Source organism: Plectropomus leopardus, chromosome 19 (assembly GCF_026936395.1).
Source record: "Plectropomus leopardus strain MGB_pleo_1.0 chromosome 19, ASM2693639v1, whole genome shotgun sequence".
Lineage (NCBI taxonomy): Eukaryota > Metazoa > Chordata > Actinopteri > Perciformes > Serranidae > Plectropomus > Plectropomus leopardus.
In genome coordinates this window covers 18,873,772-18,896,141 of record NC_142194.1, presented here as the reverse complement: position 1 = coordinate 18,896,141, position 22,370 = coordinate 18,873,772, and the positions used below count along the sequence as shown (strand labels likewise).

The 22,370-nt window shown below is 38.2% G+C and overlaps 1 protein-coding gene and 1 long non-coding RNA gene across 2 annotated transcripts in view; one reads left to right on the top strand and one right to left on the bottom strand.

The window, feature by feature from the left end:
* Nucleotides 1–9: 9 nt before the first annotated feature.
* The window catches only part of LOC148186343 (uncharacterized), a 60,912-nt gene continuing 38,551 nt past the window's right edge, over nt 10–22,370 (top strand). The window contains exons 1-3 of the long non-coding RNA XR_015775065.1: nt 10–84; nt 2,194–2,397; nt 21,844–21,948. This is a non-coding gene — a long non-coding RNA (uncharacterized LOC148186343). The remainder of the gene's footprint in view (nt 85–2,193; nt 2,398–21,843; nt 21,949–22,370) is intronic.
* Nucleotides 9,502–22,184, bottom strand: kcnj12a (potassium inwardly rectifying channel subfamily J member 12a). Its single transcript, XM_088070388.1, has 2 exons — nt 21,613–22,184; nt 9,502–14,363 (listed from the first exon to the last, which is right to left on the bottom strand). Exon 2 carries the CDS (start codon nt 14,211–14,213, stop codon nt 12,912–12,914), a length of 1,302 nt encoding a protein of 433 aa, XP_087926514.1. The 5' UTR covers nt 14,214–14,363; nt 21,613–22,184; the 3' UTR covers nt 9,502–12,911.

The following is a 22,370-nucleotide window of genomic DNA, read 5'->3' as shown; positions in this document are numbered from 1 at the left end:
TGGTGAACTAAAATTATCACAAGATGGCGCGCTTTACAAAATTGAGAGTCGAAGCCGAAGCTCAGTTTACAGTCATGGAGAAAGGTAAGCAAAATACAAAAACATATCCCGCATTAAACACAGAAGTTACAACCAAACCTCCGAACACAACTGAAAAAGTAACAAATTGACGTTACTTAAAACCGAGCCCGGCATTTGTCAAGCTCAACTGACATTTAGCTAACTAGCTTTAGCATTAATTAAAGAGTGGTGTGCAAAATATAATGGCGTCTAGTGGTGAAAATTGCTGATTACTGCCAGTTTAAACTTTTCCATGTGCCAAAACTGAGCTCCCAATTAGGACTCCTGCAGTGTTAATTGTTAGGAGGTTTTTACCTCTAGCTGAAGAGGTCTCCTCTCCAAATTAAGGGACCAGGTGATTAACACTGACCAAAACAGTTTAATGTTACGGGGATCCCCTATCCTCAAAAAGTCTTAAAAGGCATTACATTCAATCTTCTTCTAATGTTAATGCGAATCGTTAAAAAAAACTTTAATTGACATTAAAATTTCTTAATTTAGTCTTTACAAACCTTAAAAATGCTGAGAAATAGGAAGTAGGATATTATTAATCTTTTTTTCTGATACTGCATGATACAATCTTTCAATAATTGGTAATATCTATTTTTTTTTTTGAAGAATTTACAACTCCCCTCTCACATTAACGTCACACAGATCAGGACAGAGGAGGAAAGTTTGAATTTTTTTTTCTTCATCATTTCAAGTCTGACTTTATAACTTGACCAACAAGGTCATATTTGACGTTAAAATAAACATTTAGGCAACATTGTCCCCAACCCTTAGTCATTTATGTCTGTTCATGTTTTATTTCCTTTAATTTGGGTTATTGTAAAATTGGTTTTGAATTTCATTCCAAGTAGAAAGTCTTAATAAGTCTTAAATCTTAAGTGCTTTAAGTAGTAGGAATCCTGTGTTACAAATTAGTGTTTCTGAAACACTTCGGCTTGTTGAGACAGGCTGCCATCTTAGTACCTGTTAGTGTGTACTCACCTTGTTTCTCTGATAACTTAAAGAGCCAGATGTTTAGGAGGTTAGGGTGTTTTTGATGATTTCTCTTCTGCTCCAAAACAAACCAACCTGGTCATTTAAACTGGCAAAAACTGTGAATAACACAGTTTCATGGGAAGAAATCCACTCTGGCTTATCACAGAGGGGCTGCTAACTACAGTGGCTAATGTGACAACACTAAAACACAAGAATGCAAATGTCCCTATCTAGAGCCAGTGTTTGGTTTGTCTTCTAAGGTAACAAAAACACAACGATTCTTATTTTCAGGTGAATATACACACACACACACACACACACACACACACACACACACACACACACACAAAATAGATGGTCACATTGGACCTTTAATGTTACAGAATTTCTTCTATTGAGAAAAGCCTTTTTTTGACAACTTTTTTTAAATTTTATTTTTATTTGTACTCTTATTTTTTATCTGTATTCTTTGATCCTTTTTACTATGTGAAGCATCTCTGAGTTCCCTAAAAAGTGCTTTATATATAAAATGTATTATTATTATTATTATTATTATTATTATTATTATTATTAACTTGAAGTTAGCTGCTTTTAGATAAAAAAAGTATTATATCAAGTCTTACTGTAAAGTCGGTTAATAATGTGAGTTATTTCAAATTTTAAACAACTGTCCTTCATTTTTGACCAACTATCTATTCAGTGAGTGGCTTACAATGAAAAGCCCTGTTGTCTTATGTAACCAACCCATTCAGTTGTGTGATTCACTGCAGTTTCATCATCTTTTTTGTGTGTCAGTTCACGGCTTTTCAACAGGGTTTTTGTCTGTTATGTCACACCTTTGAGGTGGAAAGAAAATATTTATTTTAAAAACATTCAAGATCCTAGACATCACAGCCAGCAGGTTAAAAATGGAAATAAGTGTGTGAGACTATGTCCAGTTTAAGTTTGAGTTTGGTACCTTTATTGAGAGGTTTTAAAAAAAAAGCTTTGTAATAACTAATATATATTTTTTAACAGCAGAAGCCCCCACAAACCAAATTTAGTTTAAATGAGTACAGAAAGTGTTTTTGATATATATATATATTTTTAAAGATCTATTCAAGCATGATCTGCAGAGTTTTCCTAACTGTCTCCTCTCCTCTTTTGCAGATCATGTTAAAAAGGGATACTGTTCTCCGTATCAAACCAACCAACTACTTTTGCAAGTGAAGGTCCCGTATTGAGTCTGCGGCAACAAAGACCGTCATTCTGCCTGACACTGGAGACGTTGTCCTGGCTAAAGCGAGGTCTGTGTCCTGGGACAGAGTGATGCCAGCCAGCAAGAGATGATCCATGTATCCTGGCATAGTCCAGGTAGGCTGGGGATTGAGGGGTGATGTGGGTGTGAGGTGTATGTGTGTGTGTGGAGAAGTATTCCTGTTGCCCTCCACTGAGAGCTGCATTAGAGAAGGGTGCTGACAGATTTGAGTCTACCCCGGGCAGACCAGAGAGACTGTAGTGGCAGCTCTGTGTCTGTTCTCATGACTTCACTGCTGGGACAAACCCAGCTTTGCTGACTCTTATTTTTCTTCCTGGTTATTGTGTGGTTCATTTCAGGTTTGAAGCTTTTGGCTGTAGTTTATTCTGTTACAATGGAGCTCACTTACATTTATGGCACTCGAAGCTCCTCAGAATCACTTTACAGTTAATACTTTCATTTAGGATTTGTTTTTCCAAAAGGAAGCCACTGTTCACACTTCACAGCATGCTTTGTTGATTTTTGCAAGTATTATTTTGAATGAGAAATGTATCAGTTTCTCAGATGTAATTTTATAGGTGCTTTGTGCACCACAAAGTACCTCTGCGCTCCATTGTACTGGGCTGAACAACAGCTGTTATATTCAAACCTCAGCACTTTAACACTGGCACTATGCGGATTGTATTTATTGTTTTTTTTGTGCAAACTACTTATCGAATCAGGGGAAATTGGTAGCTAACCCATTAAACATCCACCTGTATGTTTTGCACAGACAGGCAGAAGAGGATCATTTTTATGAAATAATAGAGGTAAATAGACCTAATATTTCATGGCCTGTGCCTCGGGGCTGTTGTAGAATTGTGTAACGTTACACTGGACCTGTTCTGTTCTTTCTGCAGTGCACAACTTCACTGTCTTGCTCTTTCTTTTTCTCTTCCTCCAAAACACACAGAGGGCCTTTGGGCACACGTAGGTAATTACCAATGCTTGAGAGCCAGGAAATGAGAGTGGCCCCCTTATGTCCCCTCAGGTTGTCCAATCATGTTGCTCTATGAATCAGGATAGACTAGTGGCACCTGCTTCAAATGAGGGAAGATAAGACACATAATGTGTCGCCATGTTTAATGCAGCACTCAGGTTTGAGCTCCGTACGGCAACAGTGTATGTTGTCATTTGATACATGTTGGACAAAGGGCTGGGCAATATATTGATATTGTGATATATGACAAGATATCGTCCTTGAATTTTGAATATTGTAACTTGATAAGTGTTGTTTACCTGGATTTAAAGGCTGCATTACAGTACCGGGATGTAATATTCTGAGTTTACCAGAATGTTCGAGCTTTCCTCTCATTTGCCAGTACTGATGATTATTTATCAAAAATTTCATTCTCACATCTCATTGTGTAAATATTTTGTAAAAGCACTGGTAGTCAACCCTACAATACTGGAAAAATATTAAACCAAGGCATTTGATCAAAATATCATTACATTTGATTTTCTCCCTGTCGCCCAGCCCTCGTTGGGCATAATCTGTCAAAGTATGAAAACAAAATTGTTTATAAAACGATAGAACACTTGTTCTCCCACACAGGTGTTTTCAGTTTCAGTTTTGTGCCTAATTAGATCTCCTCTCAGGATGTTGTGAGCATGTTTAGGTGTGTTTGATTGACATATCTCTCACTTTCCTGTGACATCATGTATAGGTGCAGAGCTCTAATTAGCCAAGTGACAACACCTGTGTCGATGTGTTAGGCCTTTAACAGTCTTGCTTTAGCCAAGTATTTTTCTGAGATAGTCTAGCTTTGTACTTAGCTAGTATTTTGGCAAACATTAGCTCAGTAGAGCTTCTTTCAAAATTGTGTCAGCCGCCTTTTTATATGGCTTCATTAGTTATTTATTATTTACACCTGTAACTTTCCCTCAGTGGCATGTCAAAATTAAAAACCATTTCAAGTACCTGAATGAGTGATAGAATGAATTTATAAACCAAGGTTACACCTCTGTTTCTTTAAAAATCTTGTGTACATCTGCTGTGTACTTTTGATGTGTCCCTGGGCACCACCGACAGCTAATGGACAACACCAGTGTGCTCCTGGCTTATCGCACAAGTCGATAAGCGTGGGTGGTAGGACAGGGCTGTTGAGTCTCCTCCATTTGGGCAACAGACAACAGAGCATGTCTCAGTCATTGGATGAATTCCCATCACACTTGAGACACTTGTGAAGTGTTTAGAAAAACGCATAGTCTGTATCTTTTTATAGAACAACTTAATTTGTACTTCAGTATGTACAAATCATTGATCTCCAAATATAGTGCTTTGCCCTACTCACGTAATACGTTAATTTTGGATTCGGTTAATATCACACTCGCTCACTTTCATTTTTGCGCCAGACTTTCTTTCAAAATCTGCTATAGTAATACAAATAAATATATAACAGTGGAGTTCTTCATCTACTTTTATTTAAATCTGGTGGCCTTTAAAAGATGTCACTTGGCAATTACACTGTGTAAAATCGAATGACATCATATTTGAATTGAGTTGGATTAGGGTTCATACTATATTGCCCATTTGTAGCACCGTGAACTAATATATGTATGTCTATAAATTCATTTGTTGTAGATAATATTCTAATTCTAGTACAGGGATAGTACTAATACCATATACCTCAGACCTCCACTACATGTCCTTGATTGAGTGATACTATCACAGGAACTAACAGAGAGTACTTTTAGCGGTGAAAGTGTTGGCCACAGAGCCACATGCAGCTTGACACTGAAGAGCTTTATATAGCCCCTTCAACATGATTTCCCCTCATTTTACCATCATCGAGAGTCAAGGCTACGGGGAGTTTGTTCCAGCATTAATTATAACCAGTCTATATGGGCTGGCTGGCAGAGAGCCTGGCGAGGCCACTGCCTTGCATCCTCTCACATCCTTTAACGGCTCCAGAAGTCTTCTGTAGGTGTAATAGTTTTTGTTTTACATCATGCGAGCAAATGTGTGACCCAGGCCCCAGCTGGCTTAGTCAACTGTTCCCTGGGAGTCACAGAAGGGACATTCCCAAGGGATCCTGGGTGTCAACTTGCTGTTGCGTAATTTAGACAAAATATGATGACGTCAAAAAAAAAACCCCAACCTCAACCATCTATCTATCTATCTGTCTGTCTGTCTGTCTGTCTGTCTGTCTGGCCGTTCGTCCGTCCGTCCATCCATCCACTTGCAATATAAAATGAAATTATAGCATTACATTTAGCGTTAATGCATTGGGCTATGATAAGGTTGTCTAATTGGCTCCTTAGCCTCACTTTTTTTTTCAGCCAGCAGGTTATGTGGCTGCAGCCTCCACATAATAATTGATATGTTTTATTTGCTGGAGCCATAGCCATAAGTGTGAAGGGATAGGTTGGTGCACCAGTGGCACTCATCGCTCTGGGATGCAGATATCTGCTAACAAACCATTATTGAATTGTAGCATTTTCTTTCTTACGGGTAGGCAGAAATAGCCATAGAAAATAGTATATTAAAAAAAGGTTATTTGTTAACCTTATCGGCCAATGAAGGACCTGTAACAGCATTGCATCTTAGAGCCCTGACCCATCAAGTTAATAAAACTAAATTAAGACACACTGTGGACATCGATGCCCCAAGTATAAGCATACCATTGGATTATACCTGCTGAGAATTATTTAAGTAATTAAAGTTATAGTCTATCCATCCCAATGAGGCTACCCACCCCATCTGAATGGCATGTCCTTGGGATTACATAGCAATCGTGCGAGCAAACGGGGCAGTTTTTCCTGACATGCCCTTAATTATCCAGGACCTCTTGGCGTCTAATCCTGCTATGACACTACAACAGTCTGACATTACAGCTATCAAAAGTCATCTCACTTTCCGGGTAAAAGTCAAATTCTGAGTTCTCCAACCCATGTGACACTGCTGAAAAATCTATTAAGCTTTCATGCATTAGGCACTCATTAACACTGTCCATCACTAATCCTGAAAGCTTCACTTCTACTTTATGTGTGTGACACCAAGCACCACAAAGCCTAACATACACTACCCAGGCCATGTTACATAATCAAACTTGGCAAATGCTTCTAGTACAGCCTCTGTGATCCCAGTGTCAGTTATTGCTGAGACCCAACGCCTGAGCTCAGCACAACCAGCGGCCAGCATGTTAATCCCACATCTGTCGCTCACTGTGGGTGATTTAATCACCCCAACCTGAATTATTTAGAAAGAACTGATGGCCACAGATCTCATGCAAAGAGTTCGGGATTATTCATCACCACAAAAAAATTTGTTCCGTGGTACTGGTGATGGCATTGTAAGAGCAAGTGTCAGTACTTGTACTCTTTCAACTTTTTACTCCAAGGGGGTCTGTTATAGAAAGGCCATACATTTTATAATAGATCCTTTATACACACCTAGATGTTATGTATATGTCAGCATACAATGTGTCATCTTTCACAAAAATATAAGTGAAATCTTTCCTTTTTTCACTTCAATAAGTGTGTGAACCGAGCAGGCTGTTGCAGTGCCACTGTAATGCCACGGAAGAGTTTATCTCACTTTATGTTACAAATACCCTTATATTTTAAAATGTATACTGCACCATTGTTAAGAATATCATTCTAATTCCATATTTTTTTAAATAGATTTATAGATTTTATCACAGATTGGTATTGTTGTATTGTATCTATAAGTAACATAAGAATTACAGAACAGTGATGCCAAAGATATGCTTGTGGTAATTTAGAAACATTGTCGCAGTTATGTAGTTTGTCAATGAGAAAGAACTGACAAGGTGATTTTCAAATGTAGAATTCTCCCTCTTAAGTATATTTCCTGGTCGCAATTCTGTGTAATTCAAATGTAAGCGACCCTCATCAAAAATGTCTGCTTCAGTAATGTGTTTATGTTAGAAACCAACAATCAGTTAAAATATCATTCAGATTTTACTAGTCTGATTTTTTTTAACATCCAAATATCATTGCCAATATTGGCCCTAAAATAGCCAGTATTGGTTCAGCTCTACTCAACAGTGTTAAACTTTAACTTCCAACAAAACCTACATTTGCAATCAACTGTCCAAAGGTAAAAAAATCAGTATTCATTCAACTAAACAGGTACTCTTCACACAGAATACATTTTGACTTGTTCTACTAGGAAATACACAGGTGTTGCTAATCACATTAACAATGGTTCTGTACTATTGAAGTGCATGGCAGTGAGCCAGCATGCACAATACCAGGACCCTGAAACTAATACAGCTTACTGTATTAATTCTTTACACCTGTTACTGTGATATTGCAAAACGATGAAAAAGGGCCCATAGGGGGATTTAAAGGAACGCCCACCCGCACAAAATGACCATTTGTAAATCAGCAAGTTGTGACATGTTGCTTTGAATCCATTAAGAAAACATGGTTTTTTCACATGCCTTCACAGAAAACAGCACCATGTTTATCAACAGAAAAACTATATTGAAACATCTGTTTAAAACTTTTGCACAACTCGTACAGTATAATCCAAGTCTCATTTATCCAGTCATATGCTCAGTACCTCTCAAACACATGCATTTTTTTAACACATACCTTTTTGAAGCTAAACTGGTGGTAAAACTAATCTATATTCTGCTCAAAGCCAGTCTCCAATACTAAGATGTTTCAGTGTTTTTTGAGGTTCTTAGTATATGACTGGATAAATGAGATTTGGGGTTTGTAAACAGATGTTTTGATATAGTTTAGCTGTTGTTAAAGGTAGGGGTGGGCGATATATTGAATATATTCGGGGTATCACGGCTCCATGTGTGATATATAAAAAAAAGCTATATCCCAAACATCGAGTATTAATTGTCACATTGTTTTTATAAGCCAACAGTGCTTTGGTTCTCTTGCCCTCTACTGGTTCTCCACCTCTCACAGACACACACACACGGGAGGGCTTTTGCAGAGCTCCAGGCCGTGACTATTTAGTCACATTTTGCTACCATATGAAGCATTACTGCATTTTGCAAATACTATTAATATATGAACTGTTTTGGTTTGTTTCCAGCTTGCAGTGAATAAATACTCAGTTGGTAACAGTCTCACTTAATGAGTAGTAGTGGCAGTGGTACAAACAGGTTAGGCATGTGTTTGTATTTGCAGAGCACCGATTGTGTCTATTTAGTCACATTTTGCAACCACGGAGCACCAGGGCGACTTGCAAATTTTAGTAATGTATGAACTGGAGAGCTGTTTGTTTGTTGCCCGCTCACAGTGAACGAATCCTTATGGTTAAAGGTGCTGCGGCATCTGTTAAACTGTCTGCTAACGCTGACATCCAACTGTCGATGGGAAGCTTCAAGTCCACAGCAAAAACATCAACACTTCCGGCGTGAGACGAGACATGTCTTTCAGAATAAAAGCACTATGGGGTATTTATTGAATTATAACAATATTTTTTGAAAATTCATGATAAAAGTACTTTATTTAACTTCCTTATAACCGTATTTTATTAAATGGTACTATAACAATAGTGTATTCAACGTAATTATATGACGGTAGCTACTTTATTTTACTTAATTCTAACTGCAGTTCATTCAATAATTTTGTATTTTAGTAGTTAACATTAGTTAAGAGGACATTTAAAATGATAAAGAAATATATTGTGTATTGCGATATAGCCTTAAAATATGTATCGCCCAGCCTTTTTTAATGGTGGTGCCCAATCAATCAATACATCAATATGTTTGCTGTTTTCCATAGAGGCATTTGAGAAAAACAAAGTTTTCTTTAGGACTTTAAACACTACAAGACTGATTGATTAACAAATGTGAGTGCATTATTCCGCTTATTAACACTTAAAAACATCAAGGTCTTCTCAGCTCTGAGGTCGTAGAGTAATAATGAGTCCTCATTTGTTGTTAACCCATTGATCTGACAAAGTCAGCTGCAGGCCTAACGCCCAGTTCAGTGGGGCCAACAGGCCCCTGGCCGCTAGTTGTTTTTGTGTCGCAGTGATTAATTGATGAGCCTTCTTGAATAATTGGCCCAATACCAAGAAGTCATCTGACTATGGTGACTTCATTCTTGATCTCACAGCTTTAACCACCCTCCAAAGTGATGTATTACCTCAGCTACCACTTCATCCATTCATTACTCAAGCTTGACGATGTCCGAGGTTTGTGGACCACATTCAACAAAAGAGATAAAAACAACTTTTTTCACAGTTAGTTTTTAATTGAATAATTTAAATGACTTTGAATTAAAATCAAAAGCCCAGTAGACATTTGCTGGACATAGGAAGACTTCTACAGAGGTCAAAGGTTTTTCCAATCATCCCTTTAAGAGAAATACCTGTTTAATCATGAGCATTTGTGCTGAAATAAAACAACAGAAATTAAATCATTGAAAAGTGAGACAAGAATCATATGTTTGCCTCATAATAATGATTTCATTGTAGTACTCTGATAAAAACAGATAAATATTGATTGCTGTATTCTATCAAAAAGAACTTTGTATAAAAATAAGCAGGTTTGTTCAGCCTGGCAGCTCCCTATTATAATGTTTCTGTTACTATGCTTTTTACACTATAAACCTTAATATTTAGCTTGAATGTTTGTGTGTGTTTCTTTTTAAGGGCTCAGGTGGGCAACATCAAAGCTAAAACAATCTCTTATTCAGTAGAATTGCTTTGTCTTTTTTTGTACCGCTGAGTGGGTGCAGGGGCTTCATAAATCAGTGTATAGAACCTTCCCAGAAGGCAATGAGCATAATAAATGTTTAGGGTTGGGTAAAGAACGCTTCACTTATTAGCCAGAAAATGTTCTTTATATATTACTACATCCCACAGTTTTCTAAAAAAAAGCAACATATAACCAAGGAAGATCATAGAGTCAAGATTACTACTAGAGTTTAATGACTATTAGGAAAATATTAGTCATTGTGATCAACACTACAACCATCTTATGGTTCTCCTCTGTGTTGTCATGTTTTAGTTTTTCGCCATATCCTAATGGTTTCCCTCTAACTCTTATGTAGTCTTTTATGTGTGAAAGTTAACGGAAATTGTTCGACAGGGACATGACATCCACATTTTAGTGAGGTAATAGATGGAGTGGACTTGATAAACAGTATTCTGTTACACAACATAACATGTTGAGGTTTGAGAGATAAACTCTGACTAGGCATCTAGAATAAGGGATAATTTTAAAATATTATTGTCCATGCCAAAGAAAAAAAGTTTCATGCATTATAATTGTGTCTCTTAAACTACTTTATATAGAGATGGCAGATGATTAAATCTATAACTACAACTTAAATGTTGAATTGATTTGGTTTTAACTTTTCATTGAACAGGGATTAATTAATGGTGTTTTAAGAATGATTTAAATCTGTAAAGAGACCATTTGCGAACTGGAAACTAAAACACCTTTTTGGAATATGATTATCCATTTTTCAAGATCAGTCTAAACTGTTTTTGGAAGATTGCCTTGGGAACAGTCATTTTAAAACTTAAGTCTGAGCTACACTCATTACTTTGGTATCAAATCTGAGAAATCATATTCATACAAGTACAATAAAAACTAAAGAATGCAGGGTCATTCTCCTCACACTGTGCCTTTCACTTGTTATCGTTAAATCAAGAATTATAAATATGCATTTTCACTGCTCTACAAGAGAATCAATAAGACTATGCTTACTAAAATTAATTCAGAAAGGTGTGCTTCAGGTTTTATTGCTTCCATTAAGACCTTGGTCCAGTGTCCTAACTCATTGTATTAGCATATTCCTAAAATGCATTTAGCTATCTACAGTATGTGATGTTTGAAAATGCTAGAGGAATTAATACGATGGGTGAAAGAGGAAGCTGTTTTCTTTGTTTTACTGTTGGTCATCATGTTTAACAGGATTTTAGTCAAACTTGGACACAATTACTTTATTCTTTAAAGGATACATTTTTCATATAATATTAAATATTTTTTTTGTTGGTGTATAACACAGGTAGGGTTTGAAACAGAGCTTTAATCTGTTATAAACAATAGAAAGAGCAGTTAAATTTACCCACTGTTGATGTAAAATGAAAAGAAATGTAGGGCCAGCTAATGTAAGTTGGCTAACATGTTTGGACTATTCTAACCTTATTAGCATAACGCAAAGTGTTGTTGACACATTTGCCCTTATGATGCTTGTTCATTTAGCATTTGCAACGGATGCTTGTTGGGTGGTTAGAAGTAATCCTCATTCTTGCATTCTTCCTGTGTGCATTTTAAAGGTTTTTGCGATATGTGAAATTTTGACTCGTAATTTAATTTAAACTGAAATTTTAGTTGATGTATTGTTTTTATTTCAGGCTGAGCAAAGAGTATTGATTAAAACAATGCCATACCATAATTTGATCTTAAACAAAACTCAATAGGATTTCTGCCCCCTCGTACTGTGACAATATGCATAGATTCATTTTTTTAAGAGGACAAAAACATTACGTTTGATCAATTTATGCCAGTTTGTTACAGCCTGATTTTCCATATGGAATGTAAGAAAATGGGTTAATTACTCCCAGCATAAAGATTTTAGTTTAACTCTGTTTATCAGATCATTTTTCAAGTGGTGAAAGTAAAGGTAAACTTCAAGGTGCATTTTTTGTGGGGATACAAATTGCGGCTATTTGTTCAACAACACAAACTTGGATATCGCAAAACCGTATCTTGCAAAAAAAAATAAAGTTTGTAAAACTACAAAATGTTTATTGCAGACGGTTTTGCACCATTTGTGCTTTAATTCTGTTACCTGACTACTTATCAATGATTGTACATGGGTAGGCCAGTGCAGCCAAATCATGATGTTGGTGGCTTGTAAGATGTTTGTTTTTAAGATACAGTTAAAGTATGAGGCATTAAGAGATCATAAATAGAGCGTTTCTTTTAAAATCTAATTTCTTTTCAACATATTCCCTTATGTTCTTCATAGTGCAATCAATTTTGCCTACTCTCCCTACATTGGTAGATACTGAGATATAAAACAAAGGTGTTGAATTATGCTGTTCTCAGTGGCTCATGGTCAGATGTTTTATCACGGCTCATTGCATCTGAATGCTGCAGTGCACGAATTTTCAATGTGTCACTGAACGCAAGTCCAGCAAATTACAGCAATGTGAGGAGAGCTTAAGAGAAGCCTTGGAACACTATTATTTGTGCCCAAGAACAAGTTGAAATAGCAACTTCTATTCTTCAGAGGTGTTTTTGGAAACTGATACTGCACACAAAAACATAACTTACCTAAGCAATGTATTTACACCTAAAATTTGATTATAAGTTTCTTTCATAATAGTTTCTGATGCACTATCATTGAACACTCTTAACTCAAAATGACTTTGTGAAAAAAGATTCAAGTTTCCATAAAGGAAGAAGGTCTTTCCCTAGCCTTTTCCTTGATTGTAGACATTCCATACCACAATTTTCTAAGCTGTGAACTCTCACTTCTCCCCATTCCTTACAGATAAGTCCCCTTTACTGTTGTCATATTTCTTTTCCAATCTTTCACAGTAGTCAGCTTTTCCTATGGCACTTTGCATTGTTCTGCATTTTTACCCTTGGATAAAGTTATTAAAAGTTGACCCAGGGTCAATGGATAGAGGTCATATTTCCGACTCTCTACGATATGACCTTTGATCAATTGCCCTGGTGGCCTGTAAGCGTTCAAACTCATGTCGGCTGTTACGGTCCGGACTGAGGTTTGCCAGTGCCCTGCTCCCACCACCTACATCCTCCTCATCATCATCGCGGCTTAGGAAGGCCAGCTCATTTTCATAGCAGAAGGAGTTAGAGCTGGGGACTAAGAACTTGTTCTCCACCATGTCCTTGGCACTGCAGCGGGGGGTGGACGGCACCTCGTAGGTTTTGTGAAAGTGAGAGTAATCCACCTTGTACAGGTTCTTCTCCTCAAACAAGACTGGCTCGAAACGGTGACCCCAAAGGACCTCAGAGGCCAAGTAGGAGCTGCGAGCCTGTGTTGTCATGGCAGTTGCTTCAACCATCCCCTCCAAGATGACGACAATTTCAAAGTCTGCTGTCTCCAGGTCTTGTTTGCTGATCCCAAATAGGGGGCTTTCCTCATCTATCTCATGAAGAATAGTGATGGGTGAAACCAAGAAAATCCTGTCCAGGCCTTTATCAAAGCCCACGTTAATGTCTATCTGGTCAAGAGGAATATATTCCCCCTCATCAGTGATCCGAGGTTTGATGAGCTGTGCCCTGACATGGGCCTCTACAATGTGGCTTTTACGAAGGTTTCCTACTCTCCACATGAGGCACAGCTTTCCATCCCGCATGGCAATGACAGCATTGTGGCTAAACAACAGTGTTTGTGCTCGCTTCTTAGGCCTCGCCATCTTGGCCATTATGGCGCCAATCATAAAGCAGTCAATGATGCAGCCCACTATGGACTGGAAGACCACCATGAAGACGGCCACAGGGCACTCTTCAGTAACACAGCGATAGCCATAACCTATTGTAGACTGTGTTTCAATGGAGAACAGAAAGGCAGCCACAAATCCATTGACCTGTAGGACACATGGAGTGAAGTTGTCATCTCCAGCGGGGTTATCCAGATCTCCATGCAACAAAGCAATGACCCAAAAGGCTAAGCCGAAGGCCAGCCAGGAGACAACAAACACAAGGGTGAAGACTACCAGCATCCATCGCCAGCGAATATCAACACATGTGGTGAAGATGTCAGACATGTAGCGCTGTGACTTCTCTTCCATATTGGCAAACTGCACATTGCACTGGCCATTCTTTTTGACAAAGCGGTTGCGGCACTTGCGGCGTGTGTGGATCTTGCCATTGCCAAAGCCGTTCATGCCATGCATGGTAGTGAGGCGGAGGCCCTCTTCCTCAGATGACACAATGCTGTAGCGGTTGATCCTTCCCACACTCATGCTCCCGGCGGCGCCTCCAGCTGCAGGGTCAGTGCAGAAGAGCAGGCCCGGTGTGATCGAGGCCTCTCACAGCTTGATCACTGACTAAGCTGCATTTTAGTGAGTCATAGACAGGGAGTTGGGTGGGAGCCTTGTGCTTTAATCCAATCCCTGCAGAAAATGTCAGAAGAGGAGAACAATGTAAGCGTCTTTCCGTGACATATTGGTCAAATCACACCATACCTGTGTATAAAACATCATCTAACAACACCCATCAAAGCTTTTAGTGAGTAAATGACAAAAACATTGTAAAGCATACAAAATCATTTTGCTACTGGCTCACAAAGAAGGCCACTGATATTAGCAGATAATTTCACAGACTGAGCTGTCTTTCTGTTAGTGCCCAAATGACCAATTTACCATCATTACCTACAGTTTTTTTATGTGTTCTTATTCAAATAAAAATGTGTTGTTATTTTCTTGTTGATGGTTGTCGTTGAATATTCTAGACCAATGGTTCCCAACTGGTCCAGCCACCGAATCCAGGTGCCTCTACAGTCATTAGTTCAAGGTCCACACGTGAGAGAAATGACCACATATTAAATTTAATTTCACAAAATGTAAACAGCATATGGGCTTACAACACAATAAAAGAAACGCGTATTGCAAAAATAAAGTGCAGTTATTTAAAACGTAGTAAATAAATAGCATTGCAGCCCAAAAAGTTCATAATATTACTCAAAGACCAGTGACACTGCAAAGGCAAGGCGTGTTACTATGCCAAATAATACCAAAAACAGGGCATTAAAATAGTCACTGTACTTGAAAAAAATCTCTCTCACTCCAGAAATTCACTGTACTTCAAAAGAGTGAACATGAACTAATGCAGTGACGGTCTACTAGAGACCAACTTTTGATATGTTTGTCCTCTTGCAAACTCTAATAATGAAAATATTAGGAAACTATAGAGCGCCCCAGGAATGAGTCCTAAAATCTGTATGAAATTGTGCCTTTAAATAAGATCTGTGGTTAAAACTAGATTAAGAAACTTTCATGTTTTGTTCTACAACATAAAATATGTTTGTAAATACCCCTCTCGAGAATTTTGAAGCTTTTATGTGTCTTAAAATATGTGGTTGCTAATGGGTGGCTAAGTGAGACTACAGAACGTCATTATGCTGAGCATGGCTTTACAGCCTTGATGTGATAGACTTAACAGTGGATGTTAAGTCATGTGACTGTAGTGTTGTTAGTGTGTGGCCTAACATTAGCTTTTTTAATCTGGTGATTGTATTTAGGCTTCAAAAATCACAACAGTGAAGATTATCTTGCTAAACAAAATGTGTAAGTATCATAAATGTTTGTTTGCCACAGAGCTTCTGTTCTGCAATAAACCAACCAAAACCAATGTAAGTCCAATGGAAAAATCCCATAGGCTTTTTGACAAGGGAACCAGGGCATCGTTAACGTCCCCTGTTGGCCTACAGAAAAATGGAGCACTCTGTTGGTATTATGATATTTGTGTTAGCAGTGAAGTATGTTCACACCCCCATGCCATTTTCCAGCACAAGGTATGTAGTGTTAGTATCCATAATACCGCTTGCTTCAGTTAATTCACACTCCTCCTCACCATCTCACTCTCTTTAAACATCACGACTCAAAATCCAATTGGCCCTCACTGAAGGGTCCTCATGTCTTTTGATGTCGGCTTGATCAGTGAAGAACTGGCCTCACAGCAGATCTACTTCTGTCACATGGCATTTCCTGTGCTTTTCTCTTTCAAATTATAAAGAGTGTTGGCAGTGGAATAAGTCATCACCTACCAGATGTTTATTATTCTGTAATGAAGAAATTGACCGTCATGTGAGCCACTATTTGTAACTGGTTAGGTGATTTTATAAAATGAGTAGGGCTGTCATATTTTAGGCCTTCCAGTGATAGGGATGGCTATCACATGTAGGCTTTCAGCATGTCTTGGTTGTATTTATAGTTTATCAGCAGCATGCCATGCAGTCATCACACATCCAACAGACAATCTGCGCTCTTCTCTCCCTTTTTAAGTTTGCCGTAGCTCTTTCACCACAATACTTTTTAGAGGAGTGGAGGTGTTTAGGTTGTATGTCTGTATTTAAACGTACTCCTAGGGGACTTGTATATGTGCCACTAATTCCATGGATATGCAATTGCAGATGCTGCATACAGGGATAGAGAGTCAAGGACTATTTATTTGACCCCATTCTGCAGTATTATTAATCATGTTGTGAGAATGCAGTCAATTTATAGCACCTTCCCGTGGTGCTCCATACAAGTAGATTTCTCCCCTGTGCAATGCCCCGTATAACATAAAATTGTAATTACACATTGCAACTTTAGCTTGCAAGACAAGTTTTTGCATGTAAAACACACTTGATAATGTATGGGTCAAAATGTAAGTGTGGAATGTAATGAATCTGCAGTATGTCAGAACGCCTGTCAAATTATTGTCTTGTTTAGGCAGCAGATAACCTGGACACTGCGTTGGATGTTGAGCCTCAGGGTCAAGGAGTTTTTTCCCATGGGGGCTGGACTGAGGCCCCTCTGGGTGCAGACAGCTTTTATCGCCTGGCCACATCCGTTCTGCGTCTGCTAGCCCGATTTGGCCCCTGAAGACTTGACAATTCACTCATGTGCGTTTCCAAATCCCGAGTGCCCTGCCGTCTGCCACATACTCACACTAATTCCATCCTCAATCACACTCTTTCAGGTGGAAGTTCTCCTAATCTGTGGCCAGATTACCTCATGCACAATCTTAAAATTGTCCCTTAGGGGTCAAACACATACCTGTATCGAGAAAACATGCTGTAGCTAAATTTTACATTCTATTTTTATACCTCCAAAGGCTCTTTTTGCCTTTTGACAATATCACACTGCATTCCCAAAAGAGCACAGCTGTTGATGCTAAAAATAGTAGTCCTACCACTCATCTCAAATATGTAAATCTGTAAATTAACAACCAAACTAGACTGTATCATCCTTTCTAATTGTATCTAGTGCTTGGCTTTCATACAGACAATTTAATTAGGCGTGTTTGTGTTCCTTGGCTCACTCATGTAGTGGCAGGTGGGCTTGGCTGTATGGCATAGTAGCCACACTGACTGTGTTATATAATTGAGATGAATCTTGAGCCTAACGTCGTCTCAGCATTTCACATTATACATCCTGGTCTTACACGCATGACCTGAGCAGCCCTACATGGTGCATGGTCTCGATGTCGTACAGTAGCTGTACAGTGTCAGGTGTCCAGTAAATTGGTCAAATGAAAGTAAAAACCCTCCCTGTGTCCTTGGAGTCATTAGATAAGTGCCTTAGAGTCGCAACCCATGCAGAAACCTTTTGCTGTAGCTACACAGGAAGCTGTTTAAATCAGATTGTTCCGCTGAGAGGTCATGCATGTAAGGTTTGAGTACATGGTGCATAAAGATTCATCTTTGTCACAGGCTCTTTGGTTTGGATTGACAGTAGTCTTTACCATGTTGTAGTTTGAAATTAGATTAAACAACTTCTAGTGACATCTGAATAGCTGTGAGTCCTAGGTGCCTTTAATTAAATGAATTAGAGGTTTAAGGGGCAATCCATCGTTCTTTAGCCGTATTAACCATTTGAAACCTGAGCAAACTGGCTATCTATCTATCTAGAGAGAGAGAGAGAGAGAGAGAGAGATCTTCCATGGCTAATTTTCAAATCATTTTATGTCACCCTTTACTATGTTATTTGCAGTTTGACTAATTGTTTTCTTGTTTTGTTTTGTCGCTTATTGGCTTTTGACCATGTTTTCAAAAGAAATCAAACCAATTATCTCAGGTTCCAGAGGCTTAAATGCTTGTGAAAGTCATCTGAACACAGCACATTGAGACTGATGTTGATCCAGGATCTAAAGGCCAAACTCACATGTAATTGAAAATAGAGCTGCAACAAGTATGTGATTAATCGATTAACTTTCAACTATTAAATTCATTGTGAACTCATTTGATGATTATTAATAAATAGGTTTGAGGTTTAAGAAGAAAAATAAGCCTCTTATATGTGAACATTTTCTGGTTTCTTTAATCTCTCATAGCAGTTAATTGGCTATCTATGGCTGTAAACAAAAAGAGACATTAGAAGATGTCATCTTGGGCTTAAGGAAACACTGATTAACATTCTTTACAAATTTCAGACTTTTTTTGACCAACGAACTAACTGATTAATCAAGAAAATAATAAACAGATTAATTGACAATTAAATTAATCATCAGTTACAGCCCTAATTGAAAAGTTGGGTGTACAGATTAAAGTTTTTTTTGTCCGCATTTTTTGGTAAACATACAGCAGCTTTGGTGCTGTTTTCAAAATTCAGAACACAAGATTTGAACCTGCTATAACCCACAAATGATATATTTATTTTTTTCAAATATAAGAATGAACAAAAGACACCAACTAGATATAAGATAACTGCTGCTATTATAGGCGTGTAGATACACTTGTTGACTAGTCCTTGTAATGAGAGACATGTCAATGAGTGTGGAAGTGAGAGCAGGCTCCAGTCCTGTATTTTGAATTTTGGTGGTGAACTTTTTGTTTATTTTGGGATCACAGATTGTGCCTTTAACACTTTATTCTTGTACTCTAAGCTGCGTGAAATGACACCTCACAGGGAGGCCCTTTGGAGTGTATTGTTGCATTAATATGTCATCTCGTCTTGCAGTTAAAACACTTTGGGTTTAGAATGCATGCATCTTTGATTCATAAGGCTGGACACGGAAAGTGATTTCCACCCAGCCAATAATTTCATGCATCACCTTTTGTGACCTTGTCTGCTGTGTGTGTTCTTGGGGATTTGAGAGGAGTGACTAGGGGAGATGATAAGCTTGCAGCTGATTAGGATGAATAGAATGAATAATTGGATGTGCAAAATAATAGAAGGATTGGGAGGGACAATGAGGTGTAGTGGGAGAGGGTACTTCATCTCAAGACAAGCATGCAGGAAACTGAGCTCAACCACTACGATCCCGGCCCACCTCCCAAGGCCATTGTGAAGGAAGAGCCGAGGCTCAGGTGTCATTGTATTTTCCTATAGCTCACCACACAGAACTCATCTCGTCTCAAGTAACCCACAGGTATTTTCCTATAGAAAGTCACACCACTTCAACTTGGAGAGATGTCTGATTGACAGTATGTTATACAAACTAGCTCTAAACATCTTTTTTGTCGTTTTTAAATCTAATGCAATAATTGGTGACACTTTGCCACTCCAAACGCTGTTCATGGTTCAACTGCAGGACAAAGAGACAATGCCAGTTTAAGCTAGAACCAGACAGTAACCAACCCTAGAAGCTGTCAGACTCAGTATGTAGGCCATCCCTGGTGCTGAGATGCCATCTTAGGTTGTTGAGAGAAGTGGTAGAGAGAGGTCTACATTGTTATAACAGCTGGTATATTATAAGCAAGTAGAACAGAAATCTGTAGGGTTTTTTTGCTAGCTGCACCTGTAGCTTCTCCACCGTTCTAACACCTGGTTCCCATTGATTGATCATTCCCACATGTGAGCTTCTCACAGGGCTTTTTTGATCTTTATTTGTGCAGTTTTTTAATTACTTGTACCCATTCACAAAGGCTGAATCACCCATATTAAACCTGAACTCTGTAATTTCCAATTTTAAGTGACACCTGTTGGTTAGAGCACACAAGCATACATATATTACTTTTAATGCAGCAATGCAAAATGTTACATACATTAGGACACATAATGTCATAGAAGGACATGCATGTGTTTGATACAATATTTGAAATTTCTGTGGCTCTGTTATATATTTTATTTTCAGTGCCATACTGCATGCTAAATATCCATTTTGGATAATAAAAGTGAATCAAACTGATCTAAGCTGAGATGAAAAGCAGGATGAGGTCATTGAACTGTCAGGCAATGCTGCATAATCGTCGTTCTCTTCATCCTGTGTCTCTTTTGTACCCTGACATCAGTGTTTTTTTATACACTGATAGAATTGTGCAGAACCTGAAGCAACACATTTATCCACCAGTATCTGCCCATGTCTGTCCTCCACTGTTATTGTGTTTAACTGCATGCAATAGTTAGTTATGTGATAAAAGCCTCCCAGGCAGAAATTGGGTGCCTAAAAAGTGCTCAAGTGGTAACTAGTGCATTTATTCTTAAGGTGTATGTTGAAGTTGAACTGAAGAGGATGTGATGCAGAAATTGTTTACACCGACTGAATTTGTTGATTCTACCGGTCACACAATCAAGGCTTAAAGCTAATGGTTCTTGTGGTACATGTTGTTCAGCAAAATGTATTTAATGTTCATCAATAGGTAATCTATCAAATCTAAAAAATAATCACAACTACTTATCACAGTTTACAAGGTATGAAAGCGGTACCCTGAAATTGCTTACTTGTCTGATTCATGGTTTAAAAAAAAATCTATTATTTAGTGCACAGTGATGAGCAACGTATAGAAAAGCAGCAAGTCTCCAGATTATTTTTTTTAGTGTTTTTATTTTTAAGAATATTTCATTCAACCAGGTCACTTTCACTAAATAATTTTCTATGGACTGAATTTTTTTTACTATTTCGGCCATCTCCCCTGCATTATTTTCGTGTAATGTAATGCATTTATATCCTCTCCCTCTGCTCTCCCTCTCCTGTAATAAACACGCTCTGATATGGATCGAGACAATGTAAAGATAAATCCCACATAATTGACTGAAACTTCACTGGCTGTTTACTTCAGAATGAAATTCTTGTTCTCTGTTGTTGTCTGCCTTCTTTGTTATTTCTTTTTTTTTTTGTTTAACCCTTTAGGAACTGGGAACCTGTCAGTGTCGTAGCCTGACATTGACAGAGGTGAAGAAATATATATTTTTTAAAATGTTATGTTTATCCATATTCTGCAGAAAAACTTCTGCAGTTGTTAAGCTATATACTTTATTTTATAAATATTATTTGCTGTTTTGGCTCTTTACTACAGCACAATACATTTAAAATGAAACACTGAGACTTTTAATATGTGGTGTTTACATTCACATTAGATAAATAGTTGTGGCATTGTAGAAAATGCTATGCATTTTCTTCTAGTTTTAGGGAACAATATGAGTTTGGACAATAACATCAACTAAAATAAAGTCATCATATTCAAATGTGCATTCAATCAATGACTTTTTCCAAATTATTTTTATGTACTGTTTCTGAATAACTATTAAAAAAAGGAATTGATAGTATTAACTGTGTAATTTTAACAGGATTACTGGACGTGCTTCAAAGGGAATGCTTGAAAGTATACATTGCCTTTCAGTGCCTTTATACCACCAAAAACCAGAGACATCTGACAAATACTGATTTGACAATCACACTGCAAGTTTGAGGTGAAGTTTTCAGTCCTCGTCCTACCTTTATTTCTACCTGTCCTCTCCCAGGCTTCAGAAGTAAAAGGTGGAATCTTCTGTCCCAGTGTCCCTGTTAACCAAACTGAGGCATTCTCTGCATCTGCCACCGCAGCTGCTCCTTCTTTGTGTGTTACTCTAATACTGGAGAAAACCACTCCATCATCTTCACTGCAAGGCACAGACCCTCTTTGAATTTCTTCATCCTCGCTTGATCTCTTGTCTCTCTCTTTTTCAGGTGATTTTGCAAGCGCAGATGAAACGCAATTCTGACCAAGCTGGATCGCACCAGACCCTCAGGCCAAACCACTTTTTCTCAGTCAGTGCCGGATGTGCAAAACAGGTGGGAAATGTTTAACGAAGGTTATCCCAGTGAAAATTCAGGTTTTTGTATCTCCATCTTCTGAGGCAATGTCTTCAGCTGGTCCTCTGCTCATCCTTCATCTTTACTTACATGAAGTCTGTCCTTCACATTTGCCATAAAACTGTACAATCCTCCCTCAGTGCTTATTAACTGAACAGCTCTCTTTATCAATCTTTTGCAATCTGATCTAGTTGGACTGCTCTCTCTCTCGCTCGCTCTCTCTCTCTCTCTCTCTCTCTCTCTCTCTCTCTCTCTCTCTCTCTCTCTCACACTCTCTCTCCCTTTGACTATTTCTTCGCTCCCTCCCTCTCCCCTCTCTGTCTCCTGCTCCCTCCCTCCAGTGGTGTCACAGAAGCTGCCATTTGCAGCCTTCCTCCCTCTCTCTTTTCTCCTCCCCTCCT